At 38.7% G+C, this 26,963-nt stretch overlaps 1 protein-coding gene across 1 annotated transcript in view; it reads right to left on the bottom strand.

Annotated features, from left to right (window-relative positions):
* The window catches only part of Hacd2 (3-hydroxyacyl-CoA dehydratase 2), a 90,662-nt gene that overhangs the window by 52,298 nt on the left and 11,401 nt on the right, over positions 1 to 26,963 (bottom strand). Inside the window, exon 3 of the mRNA XM_005386528.2 lies at positions 20,322 to 20,340. Within this exon, the coding sequence (XP_005386585.2) occupies positions 20,322 to 20,340 (19 nt within the window). The remainder of the gene's footprint in view (positions 1 to 20,321; positions 20,341 to 26,963) is intronic.

The following is a 26,963-nucleotide window of genomic DNA, read 5'->3' on the forward strand; positions in this document are numbered from 1 at the left end:
GTCGTGAGTTTGGTTCCCGGTACCAGAGAAAAACCAAAAAAAAAAAAAAAAAAAGAAATGGCAAATAAATATATGAAAAAAGGTTCACTATCAGTGGTCATTTGAGAAATGCAAATTAAAACAATGCTGAGATTCCATCTTACTCCAGAAAGAATAGCTATTATCAAAAAATCAATCAATAACAAATGTCTGTGAGGCTGTGGGGAAAAAGGATACCTTCTTCACTATTGCTGGGAATGCAGACTGGTGCAACCACTATGGAAATCAGTGTAGCGATTCCTCAAAAAATTAGCACTAGAGGTTACATTCAACCCAGCTATTCCCCTTCTTGGTACCTTCCTGAAAGAATTAAAAGCATCATACTGCAGCAATATATGTACACCCATGTTTACAGCAGCACAGTTTATAATAGCTAAATCTTGGGAACAGCCCAAGTACCCACCAACCAGACAGATAAAGAAGATGTGAGCTTTTTTTTTTTTTAATACAATGGAGTATTACTCTGCCATAAAGAAAGATAAACTTGAGATATTTCTAGCTAAATAAATGCACCGTGAGACAATACTCTTAAGTGAAATAAATCAGATACACATGTTTAAATACTACATAGTTTCTCTGGTGTGAGAAAAGTATAAATAAGGACCAAAATGTGTAATAGATACTGGGAAATGGGAAGAAAATGTTCAAATGAGAAGGAGAACAAGGGAGGGGCAAGGGGGAATAGACAGACGGGAAAAGGAAAAAAAAGAATAGGAAGAAAAACACAAAAAGAAAGCTTTTGTAAATAAGCAAGGGAAGAGGGGTTAAAAGGCAGGGGAGGGAAATGGGGAGAAAAGAAGAATCAAGATATGTCATGTACATATACAAACTCCCTATGATGAATGTGATCATTACGTATGTTTAAAATGTACCAATAAGATTTTTAAAAATGGAAAAAAAGAGTTGAAATGGAGTAACTTAGTCAAAGTGTTCTGAATCTTTACATCAAGTGCTATCTCAGCTAATCTTCACAAACAATTCCAAAATATATTCCTAAAAATGTATCATGAAAACAACTATTTGTCAATAATGGGATCAAGGGTTATTTTTACTTTCATGTATTTAAATTAGCGGATTTTTTAATAATGTATATGATATTTCTGTATTAGAAATAAACTATTTTTCACTAAAAAAAAAGTCACAACTGAATTTAGTAGCCACTATATTGCAAATTCTGTTGAAAATCAAAAGGGGTATAATTTCCATCAAAACAATATGCAATTATTTTGAAAATGTATTTACAATCATTTCTGCAAAAAACATTAGAGATAAAAATCTAAACTGAAAATAACTTCTGGGGGTGCTGGGGATTTAGCTCAGTGGCACAGTGCCTGCCTGGCAAGCGTGAAGTCGTGAGTTTGATTCCCGGTACCGGAAAACAAACAAACAAACAAAAAAAATAGTAATAATAAGAAAATAACTTTTGGAAGACTATTTATTCAAGTAACCCTACTAATCAGGACTTTGCTGGGAGGAAAATGAGATCATATGCAAGACCCATACTGAGACTGAGACCATACATGTCCCCTAAGGGTAAACCAATCTGTTTCTGCTTCTTAATTTCAAACTTTAAAAGTAAGGCAAATCAATTATTCACATCAAGTACTACAATGTCCTTATATTCTATGGCCAAGTAGATGGACTCATAGGTTGCTCTGTTGACTCAGGACTGTAGCACAATCCAAACCTTTTTTGGCAGACAATTCGAGTTGCTCACCCCCTGTGCAATCTCCCTCCCTCCTTCACTAACTGAACATTGATCATTTTTTGGGATAGCAATGTATCCTACAAAGACACTAGCTTCCTTGTCATCCCTCACAGCTCAAGAAAACCATGTAGTATAGTTCTCATCACTGAAGAAGTAAACTGAGTTTCTAGAAAGCTTTGCTTGTACAATTTTTTGCTTGTAATGTGTGTATATGCTGCCAAAGCAAGTACACTGCTTGTAATGTGAACACATCACATAACTTATCACTACTATCGGTAACCATGGGACTACGAGCACAAGACAGAAGTCATGCACTAAGGATGGCAGACCAGGAAGGCAGACTTCTTATTATCTACAAAAACTAAATTCCAGCCAGACATGATAGCTCACATCTATAATTTCAGCACTCTGGGAGGCTGAGGTTGGAGGACTGCAAATGAGTCCCATTTGGGCAATTTATAGATTTAGAGATCCTATCTCAAGATAAAAAATAAAAAATGTTTTAAAAGGCTAGAGATGTAGCTCAGTGCAAAGGCCCTGGGTTTAGTCCCTAGTACTGCAAAAAAACGAAAAGAAAAAAAAGAAATCCCTATTTGGTTAAAGCCACAGCAGTCAGAACTCTGGCTTGTACAGTCAAATGCAATCCTCCTTACCCTTTTTTTTAGTACCAGGAATTGAACTCAGGACCTTGAGTTTGCCAGGCAGGCGCTATGCCACTGAAGCTACTTACCTTTTTATAGTTGAGAAGATGAACCCAAAATGTGAAGGGAATTTCAGTGAGCTTAAGATGTCAAACAAACTATACCAGAGTGCAGAATTAGTGCAGAATTCTCTTTTAACAAGAAAAAAATTTCAGTTATTTGTTTCACAAAAACTAACGGCATCATTAAGAAAGTTGGTGGAAATTTGGTGTAATAACTTCTAATTGGTGAATAATTTTCTGAAATATCTATGAGTTCATATCTTTAAAAAAATTAGTATTTTATATTCAAAAATTTTGGCTCAGGGATATAGCTCAGTGGCACCGGGCCTTCTTGGCAAGTGTGAGATCCTGAGTTTGATTCCTGGTACCAAAACAAAACAAAAAAACAAAATTTAAAAAATTTGCTTCCTTTTGGAATTTTGACATGTGGTATTCATGAGCATCATTCAAAAACCTCTTTCTGGAGCCAAGAATGCAGCAACTCAATGCCAGGTCAAGATCTACCAGATATAAATGCAACATTTAGTGAGAAAGTATTTAGTATAAATAGTTGGTTGCCCATTAATAAGTGATTTTCCTTTTAAAGTACTGGAATTATGATTACCCTCTGTCCCCATGCAGTTTAAGGAAAAACTTTCTATCCATAAGCACTATATTATAACCATCTAAACAAATCAGCCACAGTCTCAGATGAAAATGTGATATGAAAGGAGATAAACTCCAGAAAATGGGGAAATATGTGTTTTACTGGATTCTTCCCAGTACCTTAATTACTGTGAAGACTCCTTTGCATTAAGTCTGAAGAAATTTAATAAATATTTATGGACTGAATATGTGGATGAACATTAAGATTCCAGGTGCCAGATCAGCTTCATGGAAGTCCTTTAGCAGCAAGTCCCTTCCAGGTGAAAGTCTCAGAGTAAAAGGGTGACACTCTCCACAAGGTGAGTCACCGTGAAGCTCCAAGTCTAGGTGCACTTGGCTCCTACCAATCATCCATGGATTCCTAAAGGATTTGCCAAGATGGCTAGAAATTAGGTAGTAGGTGAGATCTATTGGCCCAGCAGTATTTTAGATTATGCAGGAATAATGGGAGAAACAAATTGGAACACACTGCTGCTCAAACTACAATGATACTAAAAGCTAAAATTTCCTGTGCATCAGGTTGTTGCTATATCCGTATCAGCTAATGTCCTTGTCACACTGTTCTCTGAGGTAGGTGTGATCTTCCTCACTGTGCACATGAGAACGTAAGTAACTCACACTTACTAAATAACACCGTGAGGAAATACTAGGACCAGGCTCAAACCCAGGCAGTGTAGCTTCAGAGTCCATGCTCTTAATTACTGAGCTATACTACTTCCAACCCCAGGAAAGAAACAATCAGGCAAAATAAGCCCAGAGTAGTGGTAAAATATGCCTACAAAATGCCTCCTTTCAAGAGGTAGAGCTAATTCTCCTTCCCTGAAGCATGGTGTGCCTCTAAAAAAGAAAAAGCAAAGATATGTCTACAGACTAGATCATAATAGGCACCATGGCTTCCTCTTCCTCTCAACATGAGAGGCCAGCTGCTGTGTTGGGGGGACATACGAGTACCCCCATTCAGAGAGGCCCAATGAGTGAGGAAGTAAGACTTCCTGCCAATGGTCACCCTCCTATTCCAGCCCAACATCCAGAAGCCTACAGCCCTAGACCACATGTTGACATCAACTGCTTAAGACACTGACCCAAAACTACCCAACTAAGCTGCTCCTGAACTCCTAGCCCATAGACACCATGAGACAGAACATCAACAACTGTTTTAAACCACTTTGTTTTAACATAATTTTTATTGTATGAATATAAAACTACTACTACAAGAAGAAAGATTACTATAGAACCTTTCATCAGAAGCATATTTCTAATATCAAATAACATTTAAGGAAGCTATCAATTGTATGATTAATGATTTTGTTTGTCTGCTCATTCTCTGAAGTAATAACCATTCTGATCATGGCAGAAGGGTAGAACAACATCTCCCTATGTCCTTTCAGAAGCATAATGAATTAAACTGATTTCTGAAATTCTTTTCAAATATGAAACAAGGACTGAAGATATACTTCAGTGATAAAGTGCAAGCTCAGCATATACCAGGCCCTGGAAGGACATAAAAAAAAACCTTAAAGTATATAAAGATTGAAAAATTATTCCTGCCTTAAACTGTCACATTCACTTTTTTTACCCATCCTTTTTAAGTCAATAGGGAGCAATGTATTCTACCTCCAAAAATCTATATGAACAAGCTGTCTATTTGATTCCTGACAGTCTATTCAAGGTGCTAATCTGATATTATTTATAGACTTGATTCCTTTCTGAGCAGCTGTCATTAATAGAACAATTTAGGAATTCAAAACACTTTATTCAACTCAACTGCCTCCTGGAATTATTAGTCATGCTTCTCCAGGCTACAACTGTGATAAAAGCTAAAGATGAACTATGTCTCAAGAAGGCTGTGATGAACAGCCACCACCCGAACTATCAGGATTGAACGCTGCACACTGACTGACACTCCTTTAAAGCCTTTGTTCCTGATCATTCAGGTCTCTCTGATCAGGCCTGAGGTTTTCTGGGGTGTTTCTTGCCCCCAAATTGTAACCGTAGTCTTTGCTACACCCCAGAGCTGTCATTTGAGAATTCAAGTCTGCTCAGAAGACAAACACTGGGGCCTACCTCTTAGTGTAGGAGAAGAGGAAAGTGTGAGTTGGTTTCTATCCTAGAAGCATCTGATACTTTGCATCCTGCCCCATCCCAGGGTTTAGAAATGAATGGTGTCCAGCTGTCCCATTAGAACTCAAGTTCTCTAAGGGAGAACAGGGGACATGGCCAGACTGGTGCCTGGGAAGTGAAGACTGAGGAGAGCCTGAGATGAGGAAATAAAGCAGAGTAACTGAGAAAGCAAGCAGGAAAGAAACAGAAACAATATGCAAAAATGAAAAGACGAGAAATATGCAAGAGAGTATGAAAGAAGAGATGACAGATTTTAGTGTAGATATGCGGGCAAGCAGGACTTTAAAGAAAGGATAACAAGGAGTGGCAGAAAAATAATGTCCTCGGAGGAAAAAAGGCAGCGAGAGAAGCAGATGGTGATGTGAAAAAGGCTGACTCCAGCTTTCTTTGTACGTTAGGGAGAAACTACTGGTGCTACCAACATTTAGAGAATAGGACAGAGCAAGTCTGGAGGTAACATGATGTGTGAGTTCTGGACATGCTGAGAGTGAACATGGTGTCTGCAGAGTGCACAGCCAAAGATGTCTGTGTGGGCAGCCGGGATGGACACTCAGAAGGCTGTGGTCCAGAAGTGGGTATGTGGAAGCCACCAAGAAGGAACAGTAAGGCCACATAGCCAGACTGTGTACAAAAGAAAAAGGTTAAGAGCCAAAGCCCACCAACATTTGAGGGACACAGTGAAAAAGAATGTCAGGACACGTACAGATGCTTGAGGCGCAGGACAATAGCTGGCTGAACGGCTGGTGGGAGCCTTGCCCTGAGGGGCAGCAAAGGAAGTGCTGTCCTCAACGAGACTTGGAAGATGAGGTGAATTTGTCTGCATCAGGACAGCACGGTGACCTCCCTTCTGTGCTTCTTTACCTCTCTGAGTTTATCCTTCGGGCAAACGTTTGTCCCACTGCTCCTCTGTGCCCTATGCCTGTCTCCTGGGCTCACAGTTGGCCTATGTCTGAGTGTAGCATCCTCTGTCTTGGCCAGTGCAGTGTCTGCCTCCAGCACAAACTCAGTACATGCTTCTAGGTTTTCTGGAGGGTCACTGGGAGTGCGGATTAGTGAAAGCCTGAAAATGAGGTTACATGTGACTTACTTCCAGGAACTTATCCATACAGATTAATCACAACTATGTAAAGATATGCCTACAGACATAATTATACACTTTAAAAGGATCTACAGGTGCTGAGGGTATGTAGCTCAATGGTAGAATGCTTGCCTACTATGCATGAGCCTCTGGGTTCAATTCCCAGCACTGCATTAAAGCAAATAAACAATAACATTAAAAACTAAAATCACCTACAATGTGGAAAGCCCTGAATTTGATTCCCATGTGCCAGAAACAAAACAAAAACGAAGCTAGGTATGGTGGTAAATACCTGTAATTCCAATACTTGGGTGGCTGCGGGAGGAGAATTGTGAGTTTAAGGCTAGCCTGTTCCACATAGTGAGTTCAAGTCCAGTCTGAACTACATAGTGAGACCTCATCTCAAAAATAAAAACCAAACCAAACAGAAACAAATCCCTACATATTTAACAAACAGAGCACTGGTTTAAAAGTTACAATTCATCTATACCACTGAATATCGTAAATCTCCTCAAAATCCACAAAGATCAACAACACAGCTCTACAAAACTCAGACCCTTAGTAAAATTAAGGCACAAACTACTACAAACTCAAATCATCTGTAAAAAGCAAACACACCCCAAATTCCAGTACTTCTATCTCCTGAGTTTCCACTGTGAAACTCTACAGAAAGAGAATTTTGGAAATGGCATGGGTTCCCCAAGACAGTATCCAAACACTGGGAAACACTCCTCTAAGTATCCAAACACTGGGAAACACTCCTCCAGTGTAGCACTGGGAAAAATGGGTACAGAGGGAGGAGATGGGCCCTCTAGTGACTGGATGCTGAGGGAGAAGCTGGGGGAAATTCACAATCCTACAGCAAAGGAGCTCAAAGAACCAAGATTTCAACACTTTCCCCACGGACTCCTCAGACAGAGCCATCCATGAAAGAGATTACACTTTACTACATTTACAATTATATAAAAGTATTATCCGAAAGAAACAGAAAAAGATGATCAAGACATTATTGTTACTGAAAAGGCCCTCCAAAAAAAAAAAAAAAAAATCCACAAAGGAAACCAACTCTATACTCCATACTGTATTCAATACCCTTAAATAGGCATTTATTTTGCACTGCTGGGGACTGAACCCAAGGTCCCTGAACTATACCATCAGCCTTTTAAAAAATTTTTTGAGACCATGTCTCACTAAATTGCACAGGCTGCGCTCAAACTTGTGAATCTCTTGCCTCCACCTACCAGAGTGCTGGGATTATAGGTATTTATCACTGTGCCCAGGTTAAAAGAGTATTTTTAATTGAAGTTTAAAAATTGAGACCAGAAATGGGCAAAGAGCAGGCAGAAATGAAGTAAAAATTGATTGAAGTTGGTAAACACATGTAAGAAAGACAAAATTATATCTGGAATGACCTCTAAATTCTAAGGTGCTTAAGGAGAATAGATGTGAACAAAAACTGAAAAATGGAAGCAAAATAAGCGAATGAAAAGGGACAAAAAAAAAAGAAGTAAAAGGGATCATGGGGCTGGGGATTTAGCTCAGCGGCAAAGCGCCTGCCTGGCAAAAACAAATACAAATTAGTCCTTCAGACGCAAGGTCGTGAGTTCGGTTCCCGGTAACGGAGAAAAACCAAAAAAAAAAAAAAAAGTAAAAGGGATCAGAGAGAAAGTAGTTGCAAGAGAAGTCAGATGAGCCAAGACACATATATTTGGAGTTTCTGAAAAAGAAAACCAGAATACTGAAACAAAACGAAAATTTGCAACTGTAATCCAATAACACTTTCCAGAAAAAGAAAGCCCAAATCTACATACTAGAAGGGCTTACTGAGTAGTAGGAAAACTGTCCTGTAACAGTCAACTCTGTATATCCTAGTAAAACTACTACTTCTTGGGAAGTCCAATGCCAAGCTAATTATCTTGTCTTTTTCAGATACGGGGTCTTTTTACCATATAAAAGGAACGAAAAAGCATTTTCAAGAAATGTGAGATAAGAATAAATAAACTAAGGATTTTGAGTCTAGCAAATTAGTCCTTCAAACACAAAAGCTACAAAAAGTTACGTGTGAACTCAGAGAATCCCATGCTACCAGCCCTTCTTGGACTTTCTAGGAGGGATAACCTGCCAAGGCCTTCAGCATCCTGCACAGCCCTAGTAGGATGCTCCAAAAGCAATGCGTTCACTGCTCTTCCCAGGAAGTTTCCTCGAGTTGTACCTTCAGGAATAATCCTCAGAGGATCAGGAAGCACCTTCTCCTAAATAAGGCTCTTCCATTAATTACAAATGCAGTAGATCCCCTGAGTTCTGCACTCTCTTTTGAAATACAAACCACTGCATGTCTAGACATAGATAGAAACCCACTTACATCATCCTCATAGGCTGGAGGAGACATGAAAAACAAATACAAACGAACAGGGAGCTGTGTCTGCTGCTTTTGTCATGAGTAATAAAGTCCAATCTCTGACCCAGGAGTCTTATGTCTTCTGCCACCATCCTTGAAAGAGCAATCAACTAACTTACTAGCTCGTAAGTAGGAGAAGATCTCTGACTCTTCACATAGCTGACACTGTTACAGCATAATCTTCATCCAACTAAAAGGTGGTGGGGAATTTCAGCAAAAGGACTGACAGTGAATACTTAATGTAGTGTAGACTTTTAATAAGTGTGGACTTGCGGCTAAAAGGCTGGCACAGAGTAAAACAATAGATAAATATTTATATGATCTGAAAGGAAGGAATAATGCAAGTAGAAAATGGGAAAAGGAAAAGAAGAAAGCAGAATAAGCAGACTGATTGTTGTATCTGCAATAGGTGGGAGTTAGAAGATAGCTTTATAAATTATTATAGCTATACAGTGAAAGATTAAATTAAAAAAAGAGCACTAAGGTCATTTAAAAGCATATAAATACAAAGGTAAGCACTAAGAAAACTAAATTAAAAATCTTCTAAATACCTAGAGGAATAAATAAGAAAACATACCAGGTAGATAAATATAACAAAATATAGCATATGTAGAAATTATAACAATCTGGCAACGCAAGACTAAATACGTCTGTCCTATCAGTAACTATGAGTGGACTTAACTCATGTTTTAGGACAGACTTTCAAAATGGATAACAAAACAGGTCCCAACTTTATGCTAATACAAAAGTGGGTTAAAGAGGAAACAAATAAAACAATATACGAAGGTATATCAGGCAAATAGAGGCAAAACGAAGTCTGGATTATGGTCCCAGTATCAGACAAAGTAGAATTCAAGGCAAAAAAGCACTACACCTAACAAAGAAAACATTGTTTTAATGCCAAAAAGAAGTTAAGAGTTACAAATATCTGTGCTCTAAATTAACACAGCAACAACTTCTGTTAAAGTAAATGCTATAGAAGATGCTAAGGAAATTAGAAATTTAACTAAAAATTGGGGACGTTTAACATTATCATTGTCAGTGCTAGACAAGTCCAGTGGACAAAAAATGACACAGAAGACCTTTATTTAAAAAAAGAATATTTACATTGAATATTTATTCAATGTAGAATTTTTGAATTTATTTTATTTATTCAATATTTATTCAATATTCAATATTTATTCAATGTAGAATAAATATTCAATTCTACATTGAATATTTATTCAAAATGACACAGAAGACCTTTATTTAAAAAAAGAATATTTACATTGAATTTTATACATTGATAAAAATGAAGTAGGAAATGTATATTCCTTCATAATTGGTTAGGGAGAAAACTGAGCAAAGAATAGTTTTATCTTACTGAATAAAGAGCATAATGAAAGTTGTAGCTAATGCAATAAGACAAAAAAAAAAAAAAAGAAAAGACACGCAGACTACAAGGAAGAAAGCCATCTTTATTCAAAGACAACATCATTCTCAACATACAAAGTCCCTAGGAACACACACACACAATCCTGGAACTATAAGCAAGTATAGAAAGATCCCAGGATACAAGGTCCAAATGTAAAAGTATTACATTTGTGTTAGTATATACTAACAATAAGCAATTGGAACTTAGAAGTAAATATATATACCATTTATAGTAACACCCAAGAAAAATACTCAGGTATAACTCTAACAAAACAGGTAAAGGATTTGTATGTGGAAAACCACAAAACAGTGATGAAAGAAATCAAAGAACGTCTAGCTCGGAATAGAGGAGGATCAAATTTAAGGCCAACCTGGGCAACTTAGTGAGACTGTGTCAAATTAAAAAAAAAAAAAAAAAAAAAAGCAGCAAAAGGAGCCAGAAAGTAGCTCAGAACTCCCTGGGTTCAATCCCCCAATTCCCAGTACTGGAAAAAAAATGGAGAGATATTCTGTGTCTGTGTATTGAAAGACTAAATATCAATAAGATGCCATCTTCCCCATTTCATCTACAGATTCAACACAATTTGAACCAAAATCCTAGGAAACTATCTTATATTTTAAAGTTTATGTGGAAAGACAAAGAATTTACAAAAACGAACCACAGAGGTATCTGTCAAATATAAAACACAGGAAAAAAAAATCTCTGTAACTTTGGGTTTGGGGAGGGGGCAGGTTGGAAGACTTACACTACACCCCCAGGTTTCAGGACTTACTTTGACACAATTGATTTGACAGCCCAGAAACAAATCTATAATCAACTGCCTTTGACAAACAAAAGGAAATTCAACATAGACAGGATAGTCTTTTCATCAAATGGTGCTAGAACAACTGGATGTTTACATGTAAAGAAATGAACCTAGAGATAGCTGCTCACAAAAATGAACTCAAAACGAATCACAGACCTATCTGTAAAATATAAAGCACAGGAAAAAAAATCTATGTAACCTTGGGTTCTAGATACAATACCAAATGAATCATCCATGAAAGAAAAAAATGGTTATGTTGTACACTTTATTAAAATTAAAAACTTGTGCTTTGTGAAAGACACTATTAAGAGAATATAAAGACAAGCCACAGACTGGGAGAAAATATTTGCTAAACACATATCTGATGAAAGATTTCTACCCAAAATACAGAAATAATTCTAAAATCTCAATTAAAAAAAAAAAAAAAAGAATAACACATGCCTGTAGTTCCTGCCTTCAGGAGGCTGAAGCAGGAATTGAGTCTGGGGCCAGCTTGAAAGACACAGCCTGTACCTGTCTCTTGTCTCTCTCTTTCAAAAAAGACAAATGACCCAAATAGACACTTTATCAAAAAAGATACACAGATGGCAGGTAAGCATATGAAAAGATATGCCATAACATCTGTCATGATAGAAATGAAAATGAAAATATACTCCTTGCTCCATCTATTTAGTAAGTTATTTGACCATTGAACTTCTACTACAGAATCACAAATCAAATTTTTGACTAAAAATGACTCGCTCGCACTTTGGAGCGCAACAGAATTTAGTCATCTTGGTCACTGGATGGTGTTTCTAATTTCCTTGGACTAATCTGGCTTTTGAAGCTAAGAATGTAAATGGAAGATTTACCAACTTCATACAACCACAAACCATCTCAGCAGAGGACTTGTGAAATACAACATCCTTTCTCATAAAGCAAAGTAAGCTCATTTTTAATTTTAAATATATTTTATAATTAAGAAATATTTATAAAATAATCTCCAGGGCAATATAAGAAAGTTGCAGATTTTCATTACCTCACATTTTAATGATGAGGTAAAGAGACTCTAGTGACAGAAAAACATGTTTTTCTTTTCTCTTAACTTACTCCTCAGTTTCAGCTATTGATTCACTGCTATCTATTCTCACAGAAGGCCTCCACAAGTCCTGTAACTTGAAGACGAAGTCTTCTTGCTAATACAAGGGTGCCATCTAGTGAAAGACAGTGTTAAATATGTTATCATAGAAAGTTGTATTTCTCCTTTATGAATTCTGCTTTGTGACATGACTTTCAATATATATCAAGCAGTACTCATAACATGTAGCATGAACATGTACTACCCATGTAAAAACATGTAGCATACACTCCTTTTTTAAGGAATTTCAGAGCATCTGGCTAGAAGGAATGTTGGGGATGATCAAATAGCTAATACAACACCCTAGTCTGCAGATGTGTAAACTAGGCCCAACAGGAAACTTGTCATATAACTAGAAATGCTTCCAGTAGGGCTTGCCTGAGCTTTGTTTTTCATGGACAGGACAGTGGGCTATTATTTTCTTATAGACAAGATGTTTTAACTATCTTATAAACAAGTTTCCAATTAAACCAAACCCTGGATATTCCTGCATGGGCAGCATAAGGGACAATTCCCTGGGCTCTCTTCATGGCTGTCCCTTCTGACTGCAACTGGCATAGAGACACTCTTAAGGAATTATGCTTTACCCAGTACTTGAGTAGCACTCATTGAGTACTTGGTAGGAGCCAGGCAACAACTGTGAGGTCTGGAGAAGTCTCTACCCGCCCTGTGCAGGTTCTCTAGGGTCTCAGTGAGCATGATCTACTTCTCTTTTCCTTCCCTTCATCTCAGGACATGCACACAGAGCTGGAACAACTAACAGAGCTGGATGTTCCTGGCAAAGAAAACTGTACATACAAAATGATAGAGGTGTGAAGAATCAGTTTATTCAGAGAATAAGGGCTGCAGCCTTGTGAATCAGGAGCACAAGATGCAGGTGCCAGCATTATGTTTCCTTTCCTTTTCTCCCTATTTGGGAGAGGAGAGAGGAAAAAAATCTGATGGGGAAGCAAGAGAATAAAATACAGCCTAGGCAGAGAGGCTAAGGTAGGCAGGTCAGAAGGCTTTAACCTTGATTTGAGAAAGAACAAGGTTTGAATATGGACAGTATGGTCTTGACACAGAGCTTTTTGGATCAGGATGCTGGAAAACTACTGCACTTGAATAAACAGCAAAGGCAGAACTGCAAAGGAGAAGGCTGGCTTTGGTAACCTCCCACCCAGTTTTACAAATCAAAAGAACTTTCAGTTATGCAATTGATAGTACAAGTTCCAACACAGTTTGCCAAATGCTTGATGTCACATCTTATCAAGAGTATCTTCATCTTCAGGCCCTAGACCTGTAACTTCCACCCTAACAAAAGGGGGACCACACTGGCAGAGCAAACCACCCCCAGGCTCCATACACCTCCTCCACATTCTCCTGTTGAACACAACACAGAAAAATGAGAATACTGCTTTTAACACAAGATGTTCATGTGAATAAAGAAACCACACCTCTTCTTTGTAGTCTTATGATATGTTTTAAGTCCCAAGGCAGGTTCTGGTTATTTCTTGGTATATATTTTTTTTTTTTTGAGGCGCATAGAAGGATTTTTGGGAAAAAGGTACTCAGAAGGAAATGTGGGCCCTCAAGAGAGGTGGCTGTTTCTACTTTGTTTTTTAAAATCCTTATTTCTGAAGGGAAAAACACTGAGAAAACATAAAGCACTACAAGTCTTATGTCGAGGACTGTGACTATGGCACTTGAGAAATCCATCCCTTCACTAGCAAGGGAGGACAAAAACCTACTCTGCAAAAGCCACAAGGTGGGACATATTTGCAGGACAAAAAGTTTGACTTTTCACTGAGATGAGCTCCTCATCTAGGTGTTAGGTTTTTGTTTCTGGAGGCCATTCCTGCCAACTTCACTGTCAAAACCATGAACAGGGTGTAACTCCAACCTATACTATACTAAGAATAAACGGCTCTCAGGTGCTCACCAACAAAGCATTTATAATTTAAGAAAAGTAAGACTATGAAAGAGTTACATTTACATAAGTCTAGAGTTATGTTTATATAATCACTGAACATTATATTAAAGACAGAATAAAACTTATAATACTCTATGACAAATTGTTATAGTTAATAAAAATCCGCCAGGGAGAGCGTGACATGCATGGGTGCCAGTCCTACGGTGCATCAGGACGGAGGAGCTAAAGGATGCCCGCCTGACACAGACTTCCCAAACCTAAGACTGGATGTCACTTCTGTTCTTGCTGCCCCTCACTGCAGCCAGCACCAGGCCTGCCAGGAATTGAGTATTTTACTATTTTACAGGGCAGATTTCAACATGGCTGTTTCAGACACTGTGCTAAGTGTTTTTGTGCACTATAATCTTATGAAGTGGGTATTATTATCTTCCTTCTACTGAGAAAGAAACAGAGATGAACAAAAGTTGTTAGTTCATGGAAGTTACACAGCTATTAAGTAGCCCCAATCTGTCTGAGGCACATACTTTTCATTAGTTTACATGAAATTAAACTATCTCAGGGCTCTAAAATAAGTTCCTAAAAGACTAAGTTGTAGTGAAAACTTTTAGAATGCTACGGAAAAATAAACTAAGGGCAGGTGTGGCAGTGCATGCTTGCACTCCCAGCACTTGGGAGGCTGAGGCAGGAGGACAGTCACAAATTCGAGGCAAGCCTGAACAACACAGTGAGATCCTGTCTCAAAATAAAGAGAGGCTGGGATTGAGCTCAGTGGTAGAATACTTGTGTAGCAAGTGGGAGGCCCTGGGTTCGGTCCTCAGCACCAAAAAATTAAAAAGCTAAAGAGAAACAAAGAAAGAAAGAAAGAAAGAAAGAAAGAAAGAAAGAAAGAAAGAAAGAAAGAAAAAGAGTTTTCTTTGGTACTGGGAACTTAACTCAGGACCTTGTGCATGCCAGGAAGGTGGTGGACCACTGAGCTATACCCCTGGTCAAAAAGAAAGTTTTATAGGTAAAAAAGTGAAATACTGCTTTTAGGCTACTGTTAGAAACAATCTATTTATTATTTTACCATTAATTCCTTTAAGGAACTAAAATCATTTTTGAAACAGGTTTTAGAAATGCACCAGAATCTGGTGACCTCCTGATCAAATGTTCACCAAGCTCCCACTAGGTACATGGACTGTGATGAACTGGGACATAGGGATCATTAATAAGCAGTTCTTGCTTTCAGAATATTCCACAGTATTACAAGGAGCACAAGTACAATGCCATACCATACATAATGCAATGTCGAGAGTATTAGAAGAGAATCAGCACAGGGCCTTAGAGTCAAGTGATGAACAATGAGCAGTACCTCACCTAGCCAGCAGGTGGTAGGAAGCTTACAGCAGACTAGCGGAGTTGGCCAGCTGGCCCAGCACTCCGCTCTTTCCAGGCAAAGCAAAGCCAGGGCACAGATGCAGACAACAGAAACAACGCTGCGGCAGACAGTTGGCCAGTTCACCAGTCAAGGCTGCTGCTGCATGGAGTGGGAGGCAGAGAAGTGGAGCAGGTAAGGCTAGAGAAGCATGCAGGGTCCAGGGCAGGAAGAAATTTAAACCAGTGAAAGGTTTTACACAGGCATGTTTACAACTGTCCTTTAACCAAAAGCCCACAGTGCAAAGCAAAGAGCCAGAAGCCAGAGTCTTATGATATGGCTCTAGGCTTACTGGGTGCCTGAACTTTACATGATATGAAACAGAAATTTCAACTGACAAAAATATAAATTTATGGTTTTTTTTTTTTGTCTTTTTGTGACAGGGTCTTGCTATGCAGTTGAGGCTGACCTTGAGTTCACTTTATAGCCCAGGCTGGCCTCCAACTTGCAATGATCCTCCTGATTCAGCCTCCCAAGTGCTGGGATTACATGTATGAAGATAACAGTATGTAATGCAGCAACCGTTGTTAATTCCTATCATTTTGTTTCGAGGTCATGTATCGTTTTTGTTGTTTTTGTGTTGTTTTGATTTTGTCTTCATTGTTGTTTTGTTCGTTTTTTTAACCTTTAAAATAAAAAAATTCAACATAAAAAATGTATCTATAAATTTACGGTATACAATATGATGTTTTAAGATATAAGTATAGAAATGCTGTATCATAAATAAATAAATGTTTATGAATATATACACTCATTTATTTGTGGTGAGAACAAAAAACCTTCTAAACTTCAATCTTGTAACTGTTAAATGGGAAGTAAATGAGATAATGAATGTAAAGCACTGGAACACAGTAAATAATAAATGGTGCCTCTAATTATAAATATATTCCTGGAGGTTCAGGGAAACTTCTCTGGGTATCTGTATCAGACATACTGAGGTCTTCAACAGAGATGAAAAACCAAGTCAATCTGAGAAATATTTAAGGAATACAACTGACAAACCCCAGTGACCGCCTGGCTGTAGCTATGTGGGTGAGGGAGAAGGAGGTACCATGCACAGGATCCAGGTCTAGGATGGGTCCAGGATGGGCACCTTGACAAAGAGAATTCAGGAGGCAGAGCAAGTTAGGGAGCCTTGGTCCTGCTGAAGAGGGGCCTGGGTGCATGCAGGAGTGAATATCCACGAGGTTAATGGAGGAATTTGGAATATGGGTACGGGTGTAGCTGGGAACTGGAGAAGAAGGTGTCACGAGTCTCTCACGCCCCACAAGGAAAGAGTGTGCCCAGGAGCATGTGTTTAGGAGGAAGAGCAATGAGTCCCAACAGAATCCCGAGAACATACACAATTCAGGGTCAGGGAAAGAAAGAGGTATCCAAGGAAGAAAGAAAAGAACCACTGGGGATAAGAAAAACCAGCAGAGCTCTGTGCAGTGGAAACTGAAGGAGCAGGATCTCAAGGAGGCAGCCTTCCGAGGAGCCCAGTGAAGCCAAGAAGCTCAACATGTTCTAAACATGTCCACTGAATTTAGTAGACACTGCTGCTTATTTTAGATTAGAGGGTAATTTTTAGAGAACAATGGGGCAAATGCCCAACACTGGGTTCAGATTTAAGTGGCAGTGAGGAGTAGAGTTTAGCACACATTTGGTAAAAGGGTAGAGAGGAATTAGGCAGCAGGAGGTGGATGTAGGGTCAAAGGTTAGGTTAAACATCGTTTCTAATGCAGTGCTCTAAGCTCTGCGAACTGAGAAGGAAAAGGTAAGGAGATGGTAAAAGGTGATGATGCAGGAGATGCCCTGACAGAACAAGTCCTTCAGGGAAGAAGCAGGGCTTCTGAGTTTCTCCGTGTGTCTGCTGCTACAGAGGGGCCTGGCCGAGCACAGATGAATCAAACAGACTTTGCCTCCCAGAAGGTCGCAGTCGGTAGTGGCGGTGGTGGGGTGTCTAACTGTCTACAAATCATGCCAGGGAGAGTGTGACATGCATGGGTGCCAGTCCTCGGGTGCATCAGAACGGAGGAGCCACAGGGTGCCTGCCTGACACAGGCTTCCCAAACCTAAGACTGGCTGTCACCTCTGTTCCTGCGGCCCATCACTGCAGCCGACACCAGGCCTGCCAGGAATTCAGTATTTTTAGGATGAATGAAAAAATACACTTGTAAGGAACTTTATTTTCAGGGCCAAAAATATTACAGAGGTATAAGAATATATTTTAAGACAAACTGATTTTAGGTATTAAACATAATTAAATATAACTAAAATAATAGTACACATACTCAGTGCCATGGTCTAATGTTTGTATTTCCCCCCAATTTAGTACAGTGAAACTTAATCCCCTAACAGTAGAGTCCACCAACAAAATCTATTCACATTTCAGGAAAAGAAAAATAGTACAATGTTTTTTCAACAGATGGTGTTACCCTTGCATGGTGGGCCCTACAGGATGTCGTGTGGCACAGAAAACCCACTACACTGCCAGCCTTTAGAGAAGAAACTGCAAATGCATGTGCAGCAATCTTAATGACCAAGGTTACCCCCAGGTGGCAATTCACCATTCTAATAAATAATCTCATGGTGTCTCAATAAATTCAGTATTAAAATATTTATACAAGTTTTTCTTTTTCTAAAGTGTGTATATATTTCTTGGCAGACTCTGTATTAAGTGGTGGTGTCATTAGGGCTGATCAAATCATGGAGACCCTACAAATGTGATTAGTGCTCTTGTACAAGAATCCTGAGGAAGGTTATTTGACCCTTCGGCCATGTGAGGACACAGGAAAAAGGCATCATTCATAAGGAACAGGCCCTCACCAAACACCAAATCTGCCAGCACCTTCATCTTGGAATTCCCAACCACCAGAACTGTGAGAAACAAATGTTTGTTGTTCATAAGTCGCTCAGCTTATGGAAAGATGCTCCTCAAGTCACGATGAGGTTATGGCCCAACAAATCCATCATAAGGTGAACACACTGTTAGTTGAAAATGCACTTTATACACCTAACCTATTGAACATCACAGCTGGGCAGCACAGTGCACCGTAGCACATTGGTTCTTTCCCCTGGTGCTCATGAAGCTGACTGGGAACTGCAATTAGCTCCTGTGGCTCAGTACTGCTAGAGTACCATACTGTACACCTCTAGCCCAGGGAAGATCAAAATTCAAAACTTCAAGCACAGTGTTTACCAAGTGCATGCCACTTCTGTACTACCATAAAGCTGAAATAATATAAATCTAACCATCCTAAGTAAGGAACCACCTGTAGTGTGCTATAGCAGTCCATGATGCCTATGAAGAAGCAGCAAAGGTTAAGAGGGGAAGAGATGAGGTATGGGATTCAATCAAGTAGAGAAGGTCTGAAGTGGTTCCAGAACTCTCTCTGGCCAAGTATATCTCAAAATCTGTAAGCATACACTGACAATTTTAACACTTAAGAAGCAATAAAAATTTTCACTTCAAAGTTGCAGATAAAGGACTAAAAATGAAATGTATATAGAGATTAAACATAAGCTAAACTCATTTGTTATAAAATGAGCCAGGCAGGCTCTGGAATCAGATCTGGCTGCAAAGAGGTACAACTCTCAGTAGTTGTGTAACCCGGACCAGTACACTTACCCTATGGGAAAGCAGACAATGTGACAGATGAGTCTAACTCCTTTCACAACTATCCTTCAAAGGTTATAAAGGCAGTGTTTTCTTAGCTTTTTGGGGATCACAAATTCCTCTGAGAATCTAATGAAAGCTGTAAATTCTCCCTCCTTCCACTTTCCCCAAGTAAACAGACACACAAAATCCTGCATATCATTCGAGGGTTCCCTGAATTCTACCCTGGGCCCCTAGGTAACAGGTGGGAAACAGCAAAGTGCAACACTTTATGAAGACAATTTGTTTTCCTTAGCAATGGGACCACATAGAACAGTGACCTCTGCCAGACCCAGCTGATAGGCTGTGGTGTCTGACCTCTGTGTCCTTCTCAATTATAAGCCTCTTTATCTCTGAATTCCCTATCACCAAGCCCAGCCACCCGAATACAGTAAGCACCCATTTTAGTTGTGCATTAAACTGATAAGGGCCATAATGGTTTGGGTTTTTTAGTTTTCAAGTTTTTAGACCTTAGTGCTTCTGAATAAGTATCATTTTCAAATCTTCCTTCTGACAACAAACGTGGATCACATGGCAAAGATAACTTGTGGGTCTGCTTTTGAGGGGGGGGTGGTTATCAACTCCAAAAGGGATTCATTCTTTTTGTGTAACGGGAATTTGAAGCCAGAGCCCCATACACAGTAGACAAGTACAGGGTCTTAATAAATTTCCCAGGATGGCCTAGAACTTACAATACTCCTGCCTCAACCTCCTGAGTAGCTGAAATTACAGGCATGCACAACCATGCCTGGGGGCAGAACTAAATTTTATTTAATTAGAGGGATGTGGTTTCTCCATACAAGAAGCTATTCCTCATTTCCAGGGCAAAATGTGATGACTGTCCCTAACCAACAAAAAGGAAAACACACTGCTTCTGCTTTAGCAAAAACTCCTTACATTTGTGTTAGGAACCCTTTATACTCTCACATATGTATAACATTCATTTGGAAGGCAATGTACACGGTGCTTCCACTTTAAGGATAAAAATATAGCATTTAAGTGATCACAGAGAGGACTTTCCAACAAAGCCCAGCATTACAGCCCAAGTCACATTTTTACAAATACATGTTTCTCTATCACCCTTGTGCGAAGGTGAGATGCCTCTTTCCAAGTGACAGAAAAAAGCGCTGTGACATAGCGTTCAGTGACAACATCTAAATAGTACCTATAATTTAGGAAAGCAAAAGCCATTTCAACTTCAGCAATTTTATACCTATGACGAAATGGTTTGACTTTTCAATATTTCAATATTCAATAAGAACCAAGCTTTCATGTATGATTTAAAAAAAGACAACCCACTTTACAAAGTAGGGAGAAATTCCATACTTACCAATAGCACAATGTAAAATCTAAGAGAGAAAAAAGAGGGGAGAGCATTAATCAGGATCAACAGTATTACAGTATCATACATGTAAATTATTATTTCAGTAAGACCAAAGCAGTGGCTACTGACACTAATGCATTTGAAAAACCAATACTCCATATTTAAACTTGGCTACAGGCTATTTAACAAAATGTGAACTCTTGCTTGAGTTTTTGTTTGCTCATTTTTAGTTTGTACATCTTTGGGAGATGTCCTAAGGAAGATGTCATCTTTGCTTAGCCATTCATCAGGTGTAAAGATCTCTTTTTTGACACACAGAACATCCCCTATCTTCCATGCTCTCCAGAACATGTCAGACTAGGGAACACAAAGTCAGAAGGGCAGTTGCTGTTCCTCTCACCTGGCAGGCCCTTCACTGAAGACACTGACTCTCCAAGGCTCCATCCTCAGTCCGGGTCCTGCATTGCACATGACCTCACTGCAGAGGTACTTCCTGGTCTGACTCCAAACCCTGCGTCTCCAGGGTCCTATTCCAAATTGCCATGGACATATCTACCTATGCACCAGCAGCAGTTTGAATACAGCCGGTCTCAAATGTGGTCCTTCCTTCTTACCTGCTCTGCTTAGTAATTATCCACTCCTACTCTGCTGCGTTCAACTTCTCACCTCCAAGTCCAAGTGATATTCAAGTCCTGCTGATACTTCTACCCTCCTTACCTCCCTTTTGCATTACTGAGTACTAAATCCTTTGCGCTGAGCTACATCCTCAGACCTTTATTTTTTATTTTGAAAAAGGGTCCCATTAAGTCACTAAGTTGCCCAAGCTAGGCTCACATTTGCAATCCTTATGCTTCAGCCTCACAGAATACTGGGATTACAAGCATGTGCCACAATACCTGGGTAGGCTTCTTCATTTTTATATTCACTAGCTGGCTCAGTGATTTTATTTTTAAATTGATTTATTTATCAGAAGTTAATATTTATACTTGGTTACATTATATCTCTATACTCCCAAACATTTGGAGTGAAATACATATTTTACTGCCATCTGCACTCCATCTCAATGGCCACCCAACTGGCCAGTTTAGTTCTTGTAAGTCCCTTTCCAACTATACAGTATTGCTTTAGCCCTGGTGATGGAATAGAAAAAAATTAATCTGCAGTCATCTACAAGATTGATTTGATGATCAAAGCTACTCTAGATGGTAAGAACTAATGGCTATTGTAATGCTTTATAGGATTTTTACAAAACTTCTCTAGCAGTCATTGTACTATTTGATCCTAATAAGAGCCCTGGCAGATAGGCAGGACAGATACTGTATCTCTACTTGTCCATGCAAAAACCAAGACTCAGAGAAGCTGCATGATGTGCCCAACATAGAAAATGATGGCTAGGATCAAGAACCTGGCTTTTACTTTTATTCTATTGCTTTTTTCTTTTCTACAGTACTTCTGACCAGACTCTGTACTCAAAAACTATTATTTTGCTAAACTTTTGTTCTTTGTCAGGGAAGTGGGAAAAGACCTTGGATTTAAAAAGCAATCTGCACAAATGTACTGCTAACTGAGAAGAGAACAAAGAACTACCATGCTGCAAACTGTACAATGTTTTTCAAAAAGACAACACTGCTAAAGAACCTCAAGTGTGTGAACATTATAATCTGAACGTCTTGCTGCAAAGTTGAGGAAAACGAAATGATATATCTAGATTCAAATGAGGAATGAAGGACATGAATGAGAGGCACCTTTTGAGATTAGAAGACAGATGGCAGTACCTACATTCTAGTCCTGCAAGCAGCAAGACATGCAGGCTGCTGATCCCTGGTGAAAGGACACTATAGGAAAGACTGACAGTAGTTCAGGGATATCATCTATACTCAGTGATAGAACAGTTGGTCTAACAGCCGAAACCTTCCTGTCTTTATCACACATATTTTAAAATGCCTCCTCTACCACCCTAAAATGAAACTCATAGATATGACCTATCTACACAAAGTTTTTAAAGTGTCTTGATATATAAAGAAATGAAAATAATTTGTTTTTAAAAGTATGTATTTCAATATGCAAATGTGAGACATAAAAACATAATTAGCCAGATGTACATATCAATTTATGATAAATAAATCTGAATTTAAAAATAAAGTTATTGAGCCAGACATGGTGGCACAGGTCTATAATCGCAAGTTCAAGCCTAGCCTGGGCAAGACAGTCTCAAAATAAAAAAAAAAAAAGGGCTGGGGATGTAGCTCAGTGTGCAAATCCCGTATTTAAGCCCCAATACTGCAAAAGGAAAAAAAAGCCTCTCTGAGTAAGTACAAGTGAATAAAACAACAGAGGGGTGGACTAACACTACAACAAAAAACAGTGGTAAGATAAGTAATAACGGAAGCGTGACAAAGTAGAAAAAACTAAACCAGACAGTTCACAGAAAACCTACTGTTCTGTTTTAAAATGCTGTGGAGATACAGGCAACTCGTCTCTAAAAAGAGACCTCGGAGATCTTCTTCTTTAAAACAGTATAAGAATAAATAGAAGATGAATTAGAAGAAAAGAAAAATAGTAATGCAAGGGGCCACAGAGCGGTTAAGTAACAGACTGGGGATACTTTTAGGATAAAATGAAAAACTACAGCTATCTCAAAATAAAATTTTTAATTCATAACCAAGATTTCCTGTACAAACACAGAGACAATAACACACAATATTATTGAAGTAGTCTATATTAAAGAAATCCAATGAAATTTCAGGCTTCCAAGTGTCTCTACTAATTTAATGAAGTCTGATCAGGAATCTCAAATCTCCTGTCACATATTTTCAACTAGTCTCATTTCTTTTGCAGTAATAACACATATTGAAACCTTTTCAACTAAGTATGCAAGTGGAACTCCTTTAATACTTTCAGAAAAGAATGTGCAGAATGAATAAATTGTTTTGAGAAAATGTCTTTATTTCACTTAAGCTTCTTTATACCAACAGTAGTAGGCAGAATTCTAAAGATGATCCCCTAAGATCACTGTTCTTCGGCTAGTCAACCAATGATCTAGATACTGTACAGTAGGTATTTCATAAATGCAACTAATCTCAGTCAACTGATTTTAAGATACAGAGATTATGAGAGTGCACTTTAAAAGCTGAATTTTCTCTGGCAAGTGGCAGAAAAAAAGGCTAAACAAAAACCTTCTAACTTAAGCTTTTTGTTTAATATCTCAATCAGATTTTTCAATATTAGCATGTATTACAAAACTATACACATTTAACCTAAATGTCAAAGAATAAGAAGCATTCAATATGCAATTTCTGTCCAAAAAACGGATGAGGGGGCCATGTACCAAGAGCAGACAGCAGCCCCTGGGAGCTTGGGAGGGACCTCTAACCAAAAGCCAGCAAGCAAATACAGACATCAGGTCACCAACTACAAGGAAGTGAAGTCTACCAATAATCCAATAGTGTGCAAGCAGATTATTTCCCTGGAGCATCCCTATAAACCAGCTGGCTTGGCTGCCACTTTTATTTTACTCTTGTGAGACCCTATACAGAAAACTCATAAAATCCTCACTTCTGATTTACAGAACTGCAAGCTAATAGATGAGTGTTGTTTCAAGCAGCTAAGTGTGTGCTATTTTATTGTGCAGCAACAAAAAACGGCTAAACAAAAACCTTCTAACTTAAGCTTTTTGTTTAATATCTCAATCAGATTTTTCAATATTAGCATGTATTACAAAACTACACACATCTGTAGGTGGATTAGCCTGAGGCAAGGGACACAAGTTATGGGGGAGGGTAACAAATCTTCATTCAGTTGGACTATTTCACACATCATAAGGCATCTGTCAGTAGCAGCCCAGTCACTATGGCAATTAAAACACCTTCAGAGTTTTCTAAAAAGCACTCTAAGGAGGTGGCTTATTGAGACCCACTGAGAATCACTGGACTGCAGTAAGCACACCTCAACAGAAAAAATTTAGAGGAACTGCCGTAGTCAAAATCTCCCTGGAAAAACATTTCATACATTTCCCTCTCTCTTGAGTCCTTTCTGTTTCCACCTATTGGAAACTCATTGATCTTCCTTAAATTTAACCTAAATGTCAAATGCCATTTTGCACAATAGGCTCCTTAGAAACATATTTTTGGAAAAAGTTCCTAAGATTTACTTATTTTTTTTTTGGTACCGGGAATCAAACTCAGAACCTTGAGCTTGCCACGCAGGCACTTGTGCCGCTGAGCTATATTCCCGGCCCCCTAAGATTTAAACTAAAATTTCTTTTTAAAGCTACCAACAAATCTTTTCAATTTCATTTTTCAGTCTAAGATAAAAACGAAAACAAAAACCTCACAAGAGTTTAACAAGGCTAAAGAGGAGCAGGAACATGAAGCAGCACTGGAGGTCTCAGCTGCAATTCAAGGATTTAAGGGGGACTAGCTACAGTGATTCTCCTTTTGATTTCATTTCCAAATGCCAAATACTTGGGATAAAAAAATATGACCTATCCAGTTTGGGTCAGGTATGTATCCCTGGACAACCCAGTTATGCCCTGAGAGGCAGAGTAAGAGGCAGACTGCTGTAGGTGCAGCTTTGGGAACTGGAAGAATTTTCAGGAGGAAAAACCACTGAGTCGGGCCACCCCACAAGGTATGCCTACTATGATACTCATTTTTACTGTGTAGGGCCCATAAGTAATTTGAGTGACACAGTACAGTGGCTTCATTTTGGAAATTATCATACCATACGCATATCTGACTCCATTTCTTGCCTGTAATTTATCTATATAGCATGCAGTCTTGAAGAAGAGACACCAAATGGGGTTTTGGGTTTTTTGGTTTTTTTTTTGGTCTTTTTGAGACAGGTTCTTGCTATGCTGGCCTTGAGCTCACTTTGCAGCCTAGGCTGGTCTCAACAGTCACCAAACGTTATAACAGCAGTTACGTTTAACTAGTGAGCTTATGACCAACGTGAATTTTCTTCTTTATGCTTATCTCGGTTTTTTCTTCAGTACATAAGATGTGGTACTCATTAAAGGGAAACAGCTTTCCCTTCTTCTCTGGTGTCTATAAGGAGAGATTTCTAACTATTATTGGTCTCTTTCTACCCTTTAATTTCTTTACCTCAGGAAGAGAATGATGATTCATTTACCTGAGTGGCAAATTTGGGAAGAATAAAAGGGTATGTGATCAATTCAGCTCCACGATAGCAGTTTCATAAACAACTCCCAAATTCTCATGGTTTCTTCCATGCCACCTTGGCTACTGCTACCCTGGATGAGTGAGTGGGTGGGGAATCTAATTCTGGGGTTCAGTTAGCAAACCCATGTGGCTTGCGCACTAAAGCATCTCTTTCACCTTAGCCTTATCACTAAAAAATGTGAGTTTTAGGATCCCTGTGCAATTCCTTTGGGGTTGTGTCTCAATGTTCAGAGCATAAACAAGAAAAAAGATGATCATTTCCTTGAGCTCCCTGAGAAACTCCAAACATGTTTTCAAAATCATTCTACATCCATTTTTTAAAGGAGGAAATAAGTGAAATCATCTTAATTAGTAGTATTTTCTCCTTGGCATTCTTAATTTTTGCTTAATTTTCATACTCCGAGAGTGAAATGCTGAAATCTCAAAGAACTTCATTTTTCTGTTTTTTGTTTTTGTGGTACTGGGGACTGAACTCAGGGAAAACTGAGTGACATCCCCAGACCTTTTATTTTTACAAGACAAGGTCTTGCTAAGTTGCCCAGGCTGGGTTTACCCTTAGGATTTTGCTGCCTCACAGAACTTAAAACTGGGGCAAAACTTAAGGTCACTGCACCTAAAAAACTGAGGACCAGCAAGGTTAAGACCAAGGTCACAGGGGTGATTAATGGCAAAACCAAGTGACTGTATCCAAATTTATTTCCATTACTTTTTATACATATTTTATATCTCTTAAATACAACTCTATTTTTACAGTTACATCATTTCTGTTATATGGCAAATGATGAGCTCTAAGAGCTTCTCTGGTTTTTCTCTGAAATCAACTTTATTTATGCTGGGACTGCTTTTCCTAATATTTGGTCATGACAGACTGGTTTGTCCCTTAATAAATTTACATCAATTGTGTGTGTGTGTGTGTGTGTGTTACTGCTAGGTATCAAGCCCTGAGCCCCCTGCATACTAGGCAAGAGCTCTACTATTGAGTGAAACCCCCAGCCCTTTTTGAGATAGGGTCTCACTAAATTTTCCAGTCTGGAACTTATGATCCTCTTGCCTCAGCCTCTCAAGCAGCTGTGATTATGGTTGTGTGCTATCACACCCAGCTAGACTGTGGGGTTACTGAATCAGTTACTACCATAGCACTTTACTTGATAAATTTCATCACTCCATTTACATAAACATTAGCAATTTCATCAGTCTATCTGCATAAACATTAGAAACAATGCATTTATGCTATAGTCTATCATCCTATAGTTTTACTGTTAATAATTCTTTTTTCAAATTAACAATTATGTAGCAAATACAGAATGCTCTGTATTTCTCTTTAAAACAAAATATAAGTTATCTGTTATGGCTTCTGTCTAGATGTCCCCCCAAAGCCTCAGGTGGTCATATTTGGGGCTTTTCAGAAGTGGATGAATCCAGAGTATGTGATGCTAGGATTAAGGGCATGTAATTACTGAATTAGCTC

The sequence above is a fragment of the Chinchilla lanigera genome, unplaced genomic scaffold (genome assembly GCF_000276665.1).
Source record: "Chinchilla lanigera isolate Chin_1 unplaced genomic scaffold, ChiLan1.0 scaffold00026, whole genome shotgun sequence".
Taxonomy (NCBI): domain Eukaryota; kingdom Metazoa; phylum Chordata; class Mammalia; order Rodentia; family Chinchillidae; genus Chinchilla; species Chinchilla lanigera.